Source organism: Trypanosoma conorhini (assembly GCF_003719485.1).
Source record: "Trypanosoma conorhini strain 025E chromosome Unknown Tco_14.4_contig_00302, whole genome shotgun sequence".
Taxonomy (NCBI): domain Eukaryota; phylum Euglenozoa; class Kinetoplastea; order Trypanosomatida; family Trypanosomatidae; genus Trypanosoma; species Trypanosoma conorhini.
This window is the reverse complement of record NW_021704390.1, coordinates 8,127-22,111: the sequence shown is the minus strand read 5'-3', so window position 1 is coordinate 22,111 and position 13,985 is coordinate 8,127. Positions and strand designations below refer to the sequence as shown.

The 13,985-nt window shown below is 64.1% G+C and overlaps 9 protein-coding genes across 9 annotated transcripts, besides 9 other annotated features; all 9 read left to right on the top strand.

The window, feature by feature from the left end:
* On the top strand, positions 1-571 carry Tco025E_05299 (hexokinase; the record flags this gene model as incomplete). The annotated part of the gene is made up of 1 exon (XM_029372200.1): positions 1-571. A coding segment is annotated over one exon (571 nt), but the record flags the coding sequence as incomplete, so codon positions are not given.
* A 98-nt stretch (positions 572-669) lies between these two features.
* Positions 670-704: a sequence feature (A-rich).
* A 103-nt stretch (positions 705-807) lies between these two features.
* Positions 808-868: a sequence feature (A-rich).
* Positions 869-1,024: 156 nt separating this feature from the next.
* Positions 1,025-1,059: a sequence feature (GA-rich).
* Positions 1,060-1,164: 105 nt separating this feature from the next.
* Tco025E_05298 (pentatricopeptidecontaining protein) lies at positions 1,165-2,940 on the top strand (the record flags this gene model as incomplete). The annotated part of the gene is made up of 1 exon (XM_029372199.1): positions 1,165-2,940. One exon carries the CDS (start codon positions 1,165-1,167, stop codon positions 2,938-2,940), a length of 1,776 nt encoding a protein of 591 aa, XP_029227701.1.
* A 533-nt stretch (positions 2,941-3,473) lies between these two features.
* Positions 3,474-4,031, top strand: Tco025E_05297 (protein kinase; the record flags this gene model as incomplete). Its single annotated transcript, XM_029372198.1, has 1 exon — positions 3,474-4,031. One exon carries the CDS (start codon positions 3,474-3,476, stop codon positions 4,029-4,031), a length of 558 nt encoding a protein of 185 aa, XP_029227700.1.
* A 35-nt stretch (positions 4,032-4,066) lies between these two features.
* On the top strand, positions 4,067-5,971 carry Tco025E_05296 (putative protein kinase; the record flags this gene model as incomplete). The annotated part of the gene is made up of 1 exon (XM_029372197.1): positions 4,067-5,971. One exon carries the CDS (start codon positions 4,067-4,069, stop codon positions 5,969-5,971), a length of 1,905 nt encoding a protein of 634 aa, XP_029227699.1.
* Positions 5,972-6,019: 48 nt separating this feature from the next.
* Positions 6,020-6,082: a sequence feature (GA-rich).
* A 114-nt stretch (positions 6,083-6,196) lies between these two features.
* Positions 6,197-6,224: a microsatellite.
* A 36-nt stretch (positions 6,225-6,260) lies between these two features.
* Positions 6,261-6,309: a microsatellite.
* A 546-nt stretch (positions 6,310-6,855) lies between these two features.
* Tco025E_05295 (uncharacterized protein) lies at positions 6,856-8,286 on the top strand (the record flags this gene model as incomplete). The annotated part of the gene is made up of 1 exon (XM_029372196.1): positions 6,856-8,286. The coding sequence occupies one exon, from the start codon at positions 6,856-6,858 to the stop codon at positions 8,284-8,286; it is 1,431 nt and encodes a 476-aa protein (XP_029227698.1).
* Positions 8,287-8,486: 200 nt separating this feature from the next.
* Positions 8,487-11,297, top strand: Tco025E_05294 (uncharacterized protein; the record flags this gene model as incomplete). The annotated part of the gene is made up of 1 exon (XM_029372195.1): positions 8,487-11,297. One exon carries the CDS (start codon positions 8,487-8,489, stop codon positions 11,295-11,297), a length of 2,811 nt encoding a protein of 936 aa, XP_029227697.1.
* A 2-nt stretch (positions 11,298-11,299) lies between these two features.
* Positions 11,300-11,339: a microsatellite.
* Positions 11,340-11,370: 31 nt separating this feature from the next.
* Positions 11,371-11,394: a microsatellite.
* A 135-nt stretch (positions 11,395-11,529) lies between these two features.
* On the top strand, positions 11,530-12,198 carry Tco025E_05293 (uncharacterized protein; the record flags this gene model as incomplete). Its single annotated transcript, XM_029372194.1, has 1 exon — positions 11,530-12,198. The coding sequence occupies one exon, from the start codon at positions 11,530-11,532 to the stop codon at positions 12,196-12,198; it is 669 nt and encodes a 222-aa protein (XP_029227696.1).
* A 299-nt stretch (positions 12,199-12,497) lies between these two features.
* Positions 12,498-13,268, top strand: Tco025E_05292 (uncharacterized protein; the record flags this gene model as incomplete). The annotated part of the gene is made up of 1 exon (XM_029372193.1): positions 12,498-13,268. One exon carries the CDS (start codon positions 12,498-12,500, stop codon positions 13,266-13,268), a length of 771 nt encoding a protein of 256 aa, XP_029227695.1.
* Positions 13,269-13,464: 196 nt separating this feature from the next.
* Positions 13,465-13,491: a microsatellite.
* Positions 13,492-13,676: 185 nt separating this feature from the next.
* On the top strand, positions 13,677-13,982 carry Tco025E_05291 (elongation factor 1-alpha; the record flags this gene model as incomplete). Its single annotated transcript, XM_029372192.1, has 1 exon — positions 13,677-13,982. One exon carries the CDS (start codon positions 13,677-13,679, stop codon positions 13,980-13,982), a length of 306 nt encoding a protein of 101 aa, XP_029227694.1.
* Positions 13,983-13,985: the final 3 nt, after the last annotated feature.

Here is a 13,985-nt window from a genome sequence, read left to right as displayed (position 1 = left end):
GATCTGTGCGTACGATGAGGCGATGGACGCCACCACGCCGAACTGCGGCTTCCAGATGCAGGAGAAGCTGGTGTCCGGCATGTACCTTGGCGAGCTCGCCCGCCGCATGCTTGTGCACCTCGCCGAGCTGCGCTGCCTGCCGGTTGTCCTTGCGTCCGCGATGGCCAAGCCGTGGAGCTTCGAGACGAAGTTTGTGGGCATGTTGTCCGCGGACCGCATGCCAGGGCTGCAGTTCACGCGCGGCGTGATCCGCAAGCTGTTCCGCGTGGACTTGACGAGTGTGGAGGACCTGCACGTGGTCCGCGACGTCTGCTGCCTGGTGCGTGGCCGCGCTGCGCAGATCAGTGCCACGTTCTGTAGTGCGCCGCTCGCGAAGACGCACAAGCAGGGACGCGCGACGGTCGCTGTCGATGGGTCTGTGTACGAGAAGATGCCGTCGTTTCGCCGCCTGCTGCAGGACAATATGAACGCCATTCTCGGTGCTGAGTGCGACGTGACAACGACGCTTGCGAGGGACGGCAGCGGCGTCGGCGCCGCCTTCATCTCCGCGCTGGCCGTGAATGACAAATGAAGTAGCAAAGCAAATTTTTTCTGTATCTGTTTTTTGTAGGTGTTTTTTTTGTAGGACGCCTGGATACCAAAAAATAAAGTAATAAAAATTTTTTAGCGTTTTTTTTGTTTTTAGATTTTTTTTCCTGTTTTTTCTGGGTGTGAGGTTTTGGAATGATTTGTCGTTCTTTCCCGGTGTGTGGGTGTGGGTGTAGGAGACGGTTTATTCCGTCGCGTCGAGGGTAATGAAAGCGGAACTGTTTGTTTACTTTGTTTTTTTTGTTTGTTGTTGTTTTAGTTTTTCTTTCTTTTTTTGTTTAATGCACATTTTTTTTTATGTTGTTGATGTGTTGGAGGAGATGCATGACTGTTTCCCACCTTCCGGTGCTTTGAGGCGAATTCGCCGCGGCGCTGTGGACTCCCGCCGGTTCGTGTGGCTTGCGGGCTTCTTCTTTGCTGGCGCCACTCTGCCTGCCCTCTTTCCCCCCCCCCTCCTCCTCCTCACTCTTCGTTTGAAGGGCTGCGGCTCTTGCGGGGCGCTGCGTGGGGGGTGTTTGCGCCTTGTTTTTGTGCGTGTGGACGTGGCTAGCGAAAGGGCGGCCGGTGTGAGAGTCTATGCGTCGCTCGCTACAGTCCGCGCTGGGCCGCGTTCCGCGGCGCCTGCTGCCGCGGGCGGTGTGCGTGGCGGTCCGTCGGGCGCATGGCGTCTCTGCTGCCGTGGAGCCTGCAGCGCAGCTCGCCCGTGTGATGGAGCTGATGTCGGCGAAAAACTACGACGGAGTCGTGCGCCTCTACGAGGCCTCGTTCCACGCGGACCGCATGTCGTTGCAGGAATTTGCCGGTGGTGCCTGTCAGGCGCGGGACATGGCATTGTGTTTGATGCGCACGTTTACGGCGCTGGGTCGCATGGATCGGGTGCGTGAGGTCTTTGCAGTTGGGCTGCGCGACCTTGCCGGGGGCGGGGGCGGTCGCAACGCGCCTCTCTTGAACACAAGTTTCTTCAACGCCTACTTGGAGGTGCTGACGCAGCGGAAGAACTTTGCGCGGGATGAGGTGATGTTTGTCCTGCGGGAGATGAGGGCGGCGGCGGTCCTCCCTGACGCGCTGACGTATCACTACCTTATTGAGCTGCACATCCGCGCGGGCGTTGATCCGGTTGGGTTGTGGCACGACATGCGCCGTGGGCCGACGATACAGCCGCTGCCGTGCACAGTTCAGGCCCTCCTGCTGCAGGTTGTGCCCTCCTCGCCGGATGCGTCCTTCGTGGTGGATGTCACACGCGAGGCCCTGCGCCACGGCGGCAGCGTGATGGATAAACGGCTGCTTGCTCAGATGATGGAGCAGTGGCTCCGCAACGCGCAGGAGTACCCGCCAGAGTACGTCCTCTGGCTCATGTTTGAACTGGAGCTGCGTTGCGTGCTCGACAAGGCCTCTTTTGTGCAGTTCGTGCAGAAGCAGCACGTGGCGGACCTGCTGCAGCGCTGTGCGAAGTGCGCCGACGCGGACACCGCCGGCAAAGTCCTCGCCATGATGGATCGACATGTCATAACCAAAACAGCGGATGTTCTTAGCCTGGTGGTGTGGTGCTGGGCGCAGGCGTTGGAGCTGGAGAAGGCGTTCGACTTGCTGGAGCTGATGGCCCGAAAAGGGCACCTGGAGCTGACGGACCCGTTTAGGAAGTACACGGTGGACTGTCTGCGGCAGGTGATGGATCGCCACTTCATGATGGCGCTGGCGGACGCCATGAGCACCACGGCGTTGCTAGACCGCGTGCTGCACCACCTGCGGGCGCGCCGCCGTCGTGGGCAAACCGTCTCTGCCCACTCCCTCGACCTCGTCGTGCTGGCCGCCGCAAAGTTGGGCGAGGACCGGCGGGCGATGTTGCTTGTCGCCGACTACATTGCGGGTTGGGGCATCCAGCCACGCACGAACACGTACAACTGCCTGTTGGTCGGGCTCTCGACGCAGCGTGGGGCGTCGCTGCAGCGCATCGTCTACGACGCCATGCTGGAGAACGGCGTGGTGCCAAACGCCTTTACGTTCCGCGTCCTCATCCGGCAGGCCGTGCTCGCGGACAGCATCGATGAGGCGCTTGACTTTCTGCAACGGGTGACCTCCCACGCGGGGCTGCGGGTGGAGGTGGAAATGGTGCTGCCCATCTTGGAGCGCGCCGCCCGCGCCGGGGACGCGGAGACGGTGAACCGCGTGAGCAAATTCGCCCTCGACTGCGACATTGGCATCGACGGCGCGGTGCTGAATGGCGTGGTGAAGCTGCTCGCAGAGGCGGGGCAGGAGGTGGAGGTCATCAAGGGGCACCAGCCTCTGCATGAGGCACTCCGCTCACGCTCCAAGACGGGGCGGCAGCGCGCTCGAAGCGAGATTGCCGCTTAACGCGTTTACATGTATGTCCCCCCACGTTGCAAAGGACGCAGGCGGGGGAGCGCGTCGCGCCGCGTGAAGTGCAATAAAAAGAGGGCCTCATCTTGCCTCTCTCTCTCCTTCTAGTTTCTTCGTTGGTGTGTTCCCTTCACTCCTTCAGCCACTGTTCTCCTGTTCTTCTGCGTGTGCGTGTCTTGGCTGTACGCCGTCTCCGGTGGTTGTGCCGCCACTCCTCTTTTTTTTTTTTCTGGGGAAAGTCGTCTTGTGCTTCGTGTGGGAGGGCCTCACGTGTCGGTCAGTGGGGACCGCAACCCGCACGCACACACAACACACACCCGGGTGCGGGGGGAGCAACAAAGTCGTAAAAGCGGAAGGATATATAAAGAAAAAAAAGAGAGAAGGCGTGAAGGAAGGGCGCAAGGAGAGTCGTTGCCAAGACACACACTTGCGGACAGACAGGCGTGTGCACCAGCGCCGTGCAAACGCGTCGGTGGCAGGGAGGCGGGCGGGGGGGGGGAACAGATACACAGTTTGTGGCCAGACGCATGCAGGAGCTGCGGGTGAACGAGATCGTGAAGGGGCGGTACTCCACCTACCAGCTGCAGGACCTCATCGGCAAGGGCGGGAACGCGGTGGTGTACAGCGCCATTGACCGGAGTACGGGGCTGGTGGTGGCGGTGAAGAAAATTATGGCCTCAGACGACACGGTGATGGCGACGTGGCGCAAGGAGGTTGCCATCATAAGCTCCCTCGAGAACCCGTACATCATCCGCTACATTGACCACGCCCGCTCCGGCAACGCCTTCCTCATCGTCACCGAGTACGCGCAGGGCGGTTCGCTGCTGCAGCAACTCAAGCGGAATGGACGCTTTGGCGAACGGGATGTGGCGCGGTTTGTGTTTCAAATCACCGCCGGACTTGCGTACATTCATGAAAAGAAGTATCTGCATCGCGACCTCAAGTGCGCCAACGTCCTCATTGGAGCCGGCGACGTAGTGAAGCTGTCGGACTTTGGGCTTGCCATGCCGCGTGCCGTGGTGCGGGACGACGCGGCGGCGGCGGCGGCGGCGGCGGCGGCGACGCCGAGCCGAGTGCCGCCGTAAACGTGGAGGAGGGGGTGGTGGGGTCCGTGTACTGGATGGCGCCCGAGACCATCCGCGGGGAGCCGCAGAATGAGAGCAGCGACATTTGGTCCCTTGGCTGCCTCTGCGTGGAGCTGCTGACCGGCAGCCCGCCGTTTTACGACCGCGCCCCCGCGAACGCCCTCTACCACATCGCCCAGTCCGACGAGGTGCCGATTCCGCAGATGGAGCTCTCGGAGGCCTGTGAGAGTTTCCTCAGGGCCTGTCTTGACAGGGACCCGCGGAAGCGCCCCTCCGCCGCTTCGCTGCAGCGACACGCGTGGTTCGGGGGGTTTGTGGCGGAGAACATACTGGAGACGCTGGCGAACACGCAGGCGGCGGACATCAGCGCGGAGCAGGCGGCGGCGAACTCCGCGGCCATCGCGCGGTGGGTGGAGACCAACCTTTTCCAGGAGAAGGCGGAGCAGCGGGAGCAGTGGCTAAAAGGGGGTTGCCTCAAGAAGGTCGTCGCCGTCCTGCCAAAGGTGACCGCGGAGGCGTCGTACCACATCATCCGCAGCTTTTCCTTCGCGGCGCAGCGGTGTCGCAACGAGACGAGCTGCTTTCTCACCCAATTGGGCGAAACCAACCTCTGGGACAGCGCGCAGCTGAGTGTGCTGGGAAAGGCAGACTCGCTCAGCTCACTCTTTATCTGCTGTTGCGAGCGGCAGGATTCGCGGGTGTCGCAGTACGCGCCCACGCACCCAGGGGCGCTCTGCTTTCTCCTGCAGTGTCAAGAGGGCGACGTCGCCGTCGCCTGCATCGATGCGCTGCACCACCTGATGGTCGGCTGTGAGGAGGATGGCTCTTCGACCCCCTTTTCGCTGTCGCAAGAGGTGTCCGCCACGGATGCTGGGCAAATTACATTTCGACGCTTTATCTCGCAGAATCGGTTCGTGACGGATCACGCGGTGTACGCCGTTCAACGCATCATAGAGGAGGCCTGCTGCACCGCCTTCCACGAGGAGAAGGAGCCGCTTATTGGGTGGCAGAGCCTAGACAAGCTTTTCGAGGTGCTTCTGCAGGTGTTTAAAAAGACCGCTGACGAGAGCGTCGTGGTGGGCCCTTCGATGTCGGTGGCGCAGAACGGGGATGGGGTGGAGTCGTCCAACGGGTCCGCCGTCGCCGCGGTGGACAGCGCTGTCGCCATCGCGGATAGTAGTCCCCACGTCTCTGGCGAAGCGGCCGGTCGATGTGTGGTGCCTCGCGGAAGCGGGGTGGGCGGCCCCAGCAACACGAGTGCGGCTGGAGGCATTGGGGAACGGCAGGCGGAAGAAAAGTGGCTGTTGGCCTTGCAGGAGGCAAGTCGTCACTTGTGCCCCAACGCCATTTTGATGCTGCTGCAGTTTGTCCACCACGTCTCGCGGAGTCACCTAAAGTGTCTCAGCGTCGGGGGAAAGAGCATCGCCGGGACCTTCCTCGTCGTCGCGTCCAACGCCTCCATTGACACCGCCACGCGCATTGCGCTGCTCCGGTGTCTCCCCGTGCTGCAGTGTGCGTCACAGAAGGCCGCCGCCTTCATACGGGACACGCGGTGTAGCGTGCCGCTGCTGGCGCACACCGCGAAGAGCATCCCTGTCCTGGAGGAGTCCCGCGAGGACGAGGTGATGAAGGTACTTTTCAACCTCTGCGAGGACGAGCGCATGGCGGCGGCAATTGCCGCCTCCAACGCGTTTCTCAGCATCGCCGTGGATCGCGCCAACCTCGCGGCGGAGCGCCACCGCTGGACGGAGGTGGTGCACGCCGTCCGCTTCATTGAGATTCTGCTGGCGTACTCCGTGGACTCCTCCCGCTTCGTGGAGTCGCGCGGCCTTCTGCAGCTCCTCCTGCGTTTGTCCGACAGCGAAAGTTTCCCCGCCAGCGTTAGCAGCGCGTCCCAGCGGCTGCTCAATAGTGTCCAGGTCCAAACCAATGTTTTGTAGGGTGTGTGCGTGTGCATGTTTTGTTTTATACCACAGTGGGCCACACAATCTCTCTTTCTCTCTTTCTCTCTTGCTTCTTTTTCTTTTGACTCCTTCTGGTTTTTATTTCTTGAGGAATTGGCGGTGAAAAATGCGTCACCGAAGAAAGTGAGCAGGTCCTCTTCGTAACTTGTGTGCCGTGAGTGCGCGGTTGTGTTCGTTGTTTGGCTCCAACTGAGTAGTAGTGGGGAGTGGGGGAGTGGGGGGGGGGGGGCGTAAAGGAGTAAATAGAAAAAAAAGTAAAAGAAAAAGGGAGAGAGGGAGGGAGGGAGAAAAGCGGAGGAGGAGGAGGAAAAGGAATCCCGCATGCCCACAAACATGAGTAAATAAATATATTTATTCCTTGGAGGGGAGGGGCGTGCGTTGGCCCCGTGCCGCAGCACTACACTCGCGGCGGCAGGGAAGTGCGTGTGCAGACGCGTCGTCTCCGGCGGGGGCACTTCTCTCTCTCTCTCTTTTTTTTGTTTTTGCTTCTCTTCGCTGCCCCCTCCTGCCTTCGGCTGTTTCTCGCGCGTTTATTGGATTCCCTCTCCCACTCCTCCCCTGCGCTGCGCCCCGCTTTCTTTTCTTCCCCTCACCGCCACCGCCGCCAATCCTCTGCGCACCCGTGCGTCCCTTTAAGTTGAGCCGGCGTCTCGCTGCGCCTCTCTTTTCTGCTTTGTGTGTCTGTGTGTGCGGCTTTTCTTGCGTTCTGCCTTGCGGCAGTTTCCTCCTCCACCAACTGTGCTGGCGCGGAGGTGCATCGGTGCATGCGCAAGGTATGTATACATACATGTCTTTGCCACTGTGCTTGGCCTGCGACGTGCGGCAACGAAGGCGGGGGCGCGAGTGGTGCGGCGACGGAGATGGGCAGCCCCGAGCCCCCGTCCTCCGCTCCCTCCTCGCCGGACGATGCTGCCGCCGCTGCTGCTGGTGGGTGTATGTTTTTTTTTTCTTTGCCCCCACGCAGTGCTCTCCTTCCCGCGCTTGCCCTCCTTCTCTGTGAATACGCACATAAATACACGAGTGTCTTCCAGACACACGCACGCGCGCGTTTTGAAGCGGCGCTCTGGAGTCAAGCGTGGGAGGGCAGTGTGAGTCGCGGTTGCAGCGAGAGGTGCGGTGGCTGCGCCGCAGGGTTTTCAATGCTGCGCCACACACGTCTGTGGCCCGGTGCGGTGTCGACAGTGGCGCCCTCGCTGCTGCGCCGTGCGGTGGCGCTGCGGTGGGGGGTACTCGGCCTGCGGTGGGACGGCGACACGAACATGTGCGTCCTTGCGGATGGGCCGGCGGATGGCCTTCCACGCGGCACGCGACTGGAGATGTACGGCGCCACGGCGCGACTCGTCAGGACCTGCGCAGGCGGAAGCGGAGTGGAAGTTGTGGCGCCGGACTTCTTAACGGCCGTTGCGGGGGTTGTGGAGGCGGCGGCGTCGGAAGACATGCGGGGGGGAGTCGCGGGGGTGGGACTCGCGCCGCAGCCTCCGCCTGACGGCGTGCTTGCCGAGTGGCTCATCACCACCCAACCGCAGCAGCAGCAGACAGCAGTTCCCCTTATGGAAGGCGGGGTGGTTTTCGAATCCCCACGTGCGGCGGGGCCTCGAGTCCTTCGCGCGGCGCGGCAGACATTTGCCCAGCTGTTGGCACGGGAGATGCGGGGACGACCGTCCTCGCCTGCATCTTCCCCCGCCCCCGCCGCTGCTGCTGCTGCTGCTGCTGGTGCTGCTCAGCCAATCGCCATCCTTGACGTGAGTGACGCGGATTGTGCCTTCAGTCGTGTTGCGGTTCACGTCTGCGTGGAGGGCGGCCTAGAGCTGGAGCGGGACTTCCACGTCAGCTACGTTCCCCTCAGCGAGGCGGCGGCGGCGGCGCCGGGTGAGAAGGAAGCAAACGTCACAAGTCTCCTGCGCCTCGTGGCCCGCCCCCAGCACCGCCCAGAGAAGGAACCGCTGCGTGCGTTGCCGTCCTGCCACTTTGTTCTTGGCTGCTACACAGTCCATGGCGGACGGCCGCGAGAGGCGAAGGCGTCCCTCGGGCTCGAGCTCGCCCACGTGATTTCAAAACTGCACCGCGGTGGGACGCTGCTCGTGAATCTTCTTGAAGCTCAGCCGCCGCCGCCGCCGCAGCGGGCGCAGGCGGGGGGGCGAGAGGACGTGGCACTCCTGCGGCGAGAGGCCAAAGCCGTCGTCGCGGAGGCCCTGTCGCGCAGTAGGCGGTGGGGCGTCATCAGCGACGAGGTGTTGCCGGCAGCCGACTGCAACGACGCCGCGGTCTCCCTCGTTGTATCGCTCGACTAAGCCAGCCCCGCGGAGGCGAAGGCGACACCACGCACGGGCCTCCTCCGAAACTTTCCTCCTCGCTCGCTCCGAGAATGTGTCTTTGGTTGTCTGCTCCGCCCATCCAAATACTTTTTTCCGCCTTTGACGCCTTCTACCTTTTTCCCGCTCGCCCTTTTTTTTTTCTGCTTGACGCGTAGAGCTGCACACACTTGCCCCCAATGCTCTCCAGCACCGGCGGCTACGTGAAACGGTCGCGGGTGCTTGGACGCCACCGCGATGACGCGACGCTGTGCTCGACGCCGTGCCCGGCGCTGCGGGTGCGTGGCTTCTGCCGCAGTCACGCGCGGGAGACGTCGCTCCGCGCCGCCGCCGCCGCGGAAAAGGAGGCGGAGCTGCTCCGCAGCGCCACGGAGCTGTTCAGGCTGCAGGAGGAGCTGCTGCAGGACGGCGCGGCGACAGACGAGCGCCAACGCGCCGCCGCCATTGCGAGCATCGTGGCCGAACTGAAGCGGGAGAAGTCGTATGAGAACTGGAGCCTCGACGTCGCGGTGGCGGAGCGCATGGCGTCGCTGCGGCTTCGGCGCTGCCCCTACTCCCACAGGTGCGAGCTGCAAGCGGAGCTCCGGCAACCAAAGCGAAGGGAGAAGGTGGGACCAGGCGACGCGGCGCTGGAAGCAAAGGCGAGTTGGTTGCAAAAAAAGGCCCTTGTGGCGCGGCGGCGGCGTGCCTTCGGCGCCCTCTCGCCGCTGCAGAAGTGTGTGGCGTGTTTGCTCTGGCAGGGCTGCTTCGAGGTGCCGCTCGGCGTCGTGTGTGACGTGCGGCGTCGCGCGGAGGCGGCGGCGCTCGCGCGTGACTGCGGCGAGGTGGACGACGCGGCGGTGGCGGCGGAGGAGCGGCGGGTGGTCTCCGTCGCCGCCTGCCGCCCGTCGCTCGGCGCGGTGGACCTCTCCTCCCTCCCCCGCCTCGTCGCCTACGTGGCGCAGCACCCGGGCGCCGCCGTGATCCGGCCCGAGACGGCGGCGCACTTCACGGGCGGCGCCGCGCTGCAGCTCCCGCGCGGCGTGACGGAGAAGCAGATCGACCTCAGCTCCCCGGCCTGCGCGCACGAGTTGGTGGAGGCCGTCGTGTGGAGCCTCCGCGTGATGAATGACGAGGCCGCGCTGCAGCGGCGGCGGCAGCCGCCAGTGATGCTGCGCTCCCTCGCCGTGCGCCGCTGCGCCATGACCTCCGCCGACGCCCTCGTCAACGCCCTGCGGAAGCACCGGCTGGACGCCACCCTCCTCGCGCTGGACATGAGCGACAATCGACTGATGAGTCTGCGCTTCCTCTTCCTGCTCCGGGCGCACTTTTCCGGCCGGCTGCTGCGTCTCTCGCTCGTCGACAACCCCATCACACGCAAGCCGGAGTACCGGGAGCAGGTGCGCAAGTCGCTCCCAAGGCTTACAAGCCTCGACGGCAGAGCGATTCGTCGCCCACCGCTGGCGCTGCCGCACCCAGCGTCGGTGTCGTACACCTTCTGCACCGCGGCGCAGCCCGCGCAGGGCCGCCGGGTGATTGCCGGTGAGGAGTTGGATGCGGTGGTGGACGGGCTGGCGCGGTTCCTGTACGTGTGGGAGACGCGTCGCGTGCCGTGGACGGTGGCCGAGCTGCGGCATCAGCGACAGCAGCGGCGGCGTCGCCGCCAATTCCCCGCCGAGGAGCCGCACGTGGAGGCGGACGCGGATGACGCGGGCCCGCAGCCCCCCGAGGAGGAGCTGGACGACGACAATTTCCACCACCGCTACCTCCATCCCTCGGCAACCTTCTCCATGACGCTGCATGAGGGTCTTGCCTTCTTTGACGCCCGCACGATGCGACTCGCCACGGAGGTGGAGACGGACGACGCCTACGCAGGGATGCGTCTCTCCCCGCTGGATGTGCGGGACCTCGGGGTGTTCGACGTGGCCATGAAAAGCAACAGCCGCAACCTGTTAATGGGGCGTTCCGTGCTGCACCGCTTCGCTCGCGGCTCACTGAACTGCTACGCGGCGTACAACTACAGCCTGTACCCGCAGCGGCTGGAGGTGTGCCACCACTTTGGCGGTGCGGTGGTGTCTGTGTCGAAGATCACCGACGCCGCAGCGCCGAGCGGAGGCGGCGCCGCACCCGCAGTCTCTGAGGTCGTAGGGGACGGGGACGAGGGGCGACAGCAACCGCAGCAGCGGCGTCGAAAGAAGCGACGTTGCGAGGCAGCGCCGTCGTCTGCTCCTTCAGCGGCGGCGGCGGCGGCTACAGCGGATGCCGCGGCGCCCTTCACCCTGAACGCGCATTCGCGAAAGCCGACGTTTTACATTGTGACGTTTCACGGCGTGATGTCCTGGCGGGCGCCGAGCATGAAGCGGGCGGAGTGCGTCCTCGCCGCCTACGACCGGGTGATGACGTTCGTAGAGAACGCCCTGCCGCCAACGAACCCCGTCGAGAAGCGGCGAAGCGCGCCGCTGCTGCTCTTCAACGACCAGGTGCACCTCCGCCCCGCCGCGAAGGGCCACGTGGCGTGGTTCATGGCGCAAACGGAGGAGCGGGTGGCGCGGCTTGTCGTTGAGTACGGCCTCGAGGCCTGCGCGGACGGCGAGGCGCTTGTCCGCGCGGTGGCGGAGCGCGCCAGCAGCGATGCCGCCGCCAGTGCCGCCCTGCGCCTGCTGGTGTTTGGCCGCGACTCCGGGGGTGCCGAGGGGGAAGCGGAAGAAGAAGCGGGGCACGGCGACGGCGTTGACGCACACGCAGGCGGCGACGCGCCTGCGGCGCGCCACTTCGACATTTTCTCCCTCATCTCCGCGGAGAAGCCGGCCGCCGGGCGGGACGATGATGATGACGAGGAGGAGGAGGAGGTGGAGGAGGCGGACATCCCCCATCGCGTGACGCTCGCGCAGGTGGAGGCGGCGGTGGCCGCGATGAACAGGCGACACACCGCCGCCTTCGCCCGCCCCGCCCCGCATGGCGAAGGGGAGGCGGAGGCGGAGGCGGCCGACCCTGAAGCAACGTGTAATTGACTAAAGAAGAAGAAAACGAAAACGAAAAAAAGAAAAAAAAAGTAGTTGTGATGAAGACCTCTGAGTGTGCGTGTCTCTCCCTCCTCTCTCGCTCTCTGTGAGTAAAGTCGGGTGTTTTGGCGCCGCCGCTGTTGGCTCCCGCATCCTCCGCCGTGCTGCCACAAACGCGTGTGCGTGTGCGCGTGCCTCTCCGCTCCCATTCTGTTTCCCTCCGCTGAGTGCACGGCAGTAGATGTGGCGGCGTTGTGCAGTAGACGTCATCGCCCGCGGCAGCCGCGGCGTGGCGTCACGGGCCCCGGCGCAACCGCAACCGCGCGGCGGCACCGTGACTGCGCGCCCCGCGGCGGCACCGCGGCATCCGCAGCGCCAGCAGAGGAGTATTCCGCGGCCCGAGCCGCCGCGGCGCCGCTTCTCGTGGCGCACTTCGCCTCCGATTGTGTGGCTTATCGCCAACGCGGTGCCCATCGCGACGTACCAGCTCTTCCTCGAGGCTGGCTGCACCGGTCTCTGTGCGTGGCTGCTGCTGCGCGGCAGGACGACCGCGGCGGGCATCGAGGCGTGGCTTCAAAGCCACCATTACCCCTTCACCGGCCTCATCGACTGGGCGGGCGGGCGGCACGCGGAGGACTGGACCGTCGCCGGGCGCCGCATCGACGCCGCCACCCTCACCGCCCTGCACGTTGGGCACAACGTCGCGAACGGTCTGCTTCCGCTGCAGGTGGTGTTCTTGGCGGCCACGTACCCCGTTGTGGCGCGGGCGGCGGCGGCGGCGTCGCGGGGTCCGCTGGCGGCGCAGCTGCTGCGCGCACGGGAGCACTGCAGGGCGCTGTTTCACAAGGAGCGCGTCGAGACTCCGGTGCGTCATCCATTCGGGAAGCCCAAACGCTTCCGTCGACGGTGAGCCCGCCACGCGCCTCGCTCCACCCCGTGGGGGAAAGAAGAGTGGGAGCTGCAGCAAAACTGGGGCGTGCGGAGCCGCGCCCCCTCCCTTTTTCTTGGCGCCGCCTCCCTCACCGCGTGCACTCTTCTTCCCTCCCCCTCCTCCGCTGTCATAGCTACACCTGCGTGCGCGTGCTAGGAGTCTTTGCAAGGACAGCAACAAGGAAGAAGGCGTCTGCGTCAGCCGCCGTCTCAACCGGGCAGGAAACGGCGCCAGTCACGGCAGCGGGATAGAGCGAGAGAAGGCTGAGACCTTTGCCCATGCGGCAGTGGCGGGCGTGGGAGCCTCCCCTGCTGCTGCTGCTGCTGCTGCTGTTGCCGCTGCTCTCGGCGTGGGGGGTGGCGGCGTGGAACGTCGGCGAGATTATCCCCGTCACCCTGCACGTGCGTCTCAAGCGGATGTCGCCAAATATCGCCGTGGGCCGCGACGACGTGGACGACGTCGAGGACATGCAGGACCTGCTGCAGGGGGAGCAGTTCCTCCGGCCACTCCCGCCCGACTTCTGCCCGCGCTTCGGCATCAACAGGCGCGTGCACCAGCCCGCCAAGCGCCTCTTCGAGCGCGCACGCAAGCAGGCACAAGTCCCCGGCCACTCACTTAGCGACGTGGCCGTGCGGTTCCAGCTGGAGCGCGGGCTCAGCAAGTCCACCGCGTGGCTGCCGCTGCTGAAAAGCACCGTGCGGGAGCCGCCGTACGGGGCGCACACGCCTTCCAATAAGACGGGCCGCGACGGGCACGTGCTCCACCTGGCGGCCGTCACCTTCAGCTTCGGCTACCAGGAAAGCACCTTCAATAAAATAACGGCATTTCACGCGGAGCCGGTGTACGCCGGCGTTCAGCACGACGCGATTGAGCTGCAGTACCGCTGGGAGGAGCACCGCGCCTACAACCCGCACAGAGCCCTCAGCGTGTGCGCCTTCGCCTGCGTCTTTGCCACCGTCGCCGTCCTCTACATGATAGTCTTCGCCCCAAGCAGCCTCTCGACGCAGCTGCGGCGTGGGAAGGTCGCACTGCGCAGCCACCGGGAGTGACACGAGCGAGCCTCTCCACGCGGGCGAGAGGAAAGAGAGACGGAGAGAGGGAAGGCCCAACAGCAAGAACAAATAAAAGCCCACCAGAAAACAAAGTGTGCGCCGCCTTTCACACACGGTCCGCTAGCAAGGCCACTCCACAGTCACGACAAGAGCCACACCGCAGCCAACGTGAAACCACGGCGGCCCTCTCCAAACACACACACACACACACACACACACAGACATGCATAAGTATATATATATATATGTGCACACACCTAAACACAACAAAAAACACTCCAACATAAAAATCCTCCACACATGTCTACTTGTTTCTGTTCTCTCCCTGCGTTCCTCTGCCGTGGGCATTAGGTCTGCTACACAGCTTCTAACTGCTTTTTGAACCCGCAAGGTTAATCCAGCGCCATGGGGAAAGAGAAGACGCACCTGAACCTCGTGGTGGTCGGCCACGTCGACGCCGGCAAGTCCACCGCCACTGGCCACCTCATCTACAAGTGCGGCGGCATTGACAAGCGCACGATCGAGAAGTTCGAGAAGGAGGCGGCCGAGATCGGCAAGTCGTCGTTCAAGTACGCCTGGGTGCTCGACAAGCTGAAGGCCGAGCGCGAGCGCGGCATCACGATCGACATTGCGCTCTGGAAGTTCGAGTCGCCCAAGTCCGTGTTCACGATCATCGACGCCCCCGGCCACCGTGACTTCATCAAGACATGATCA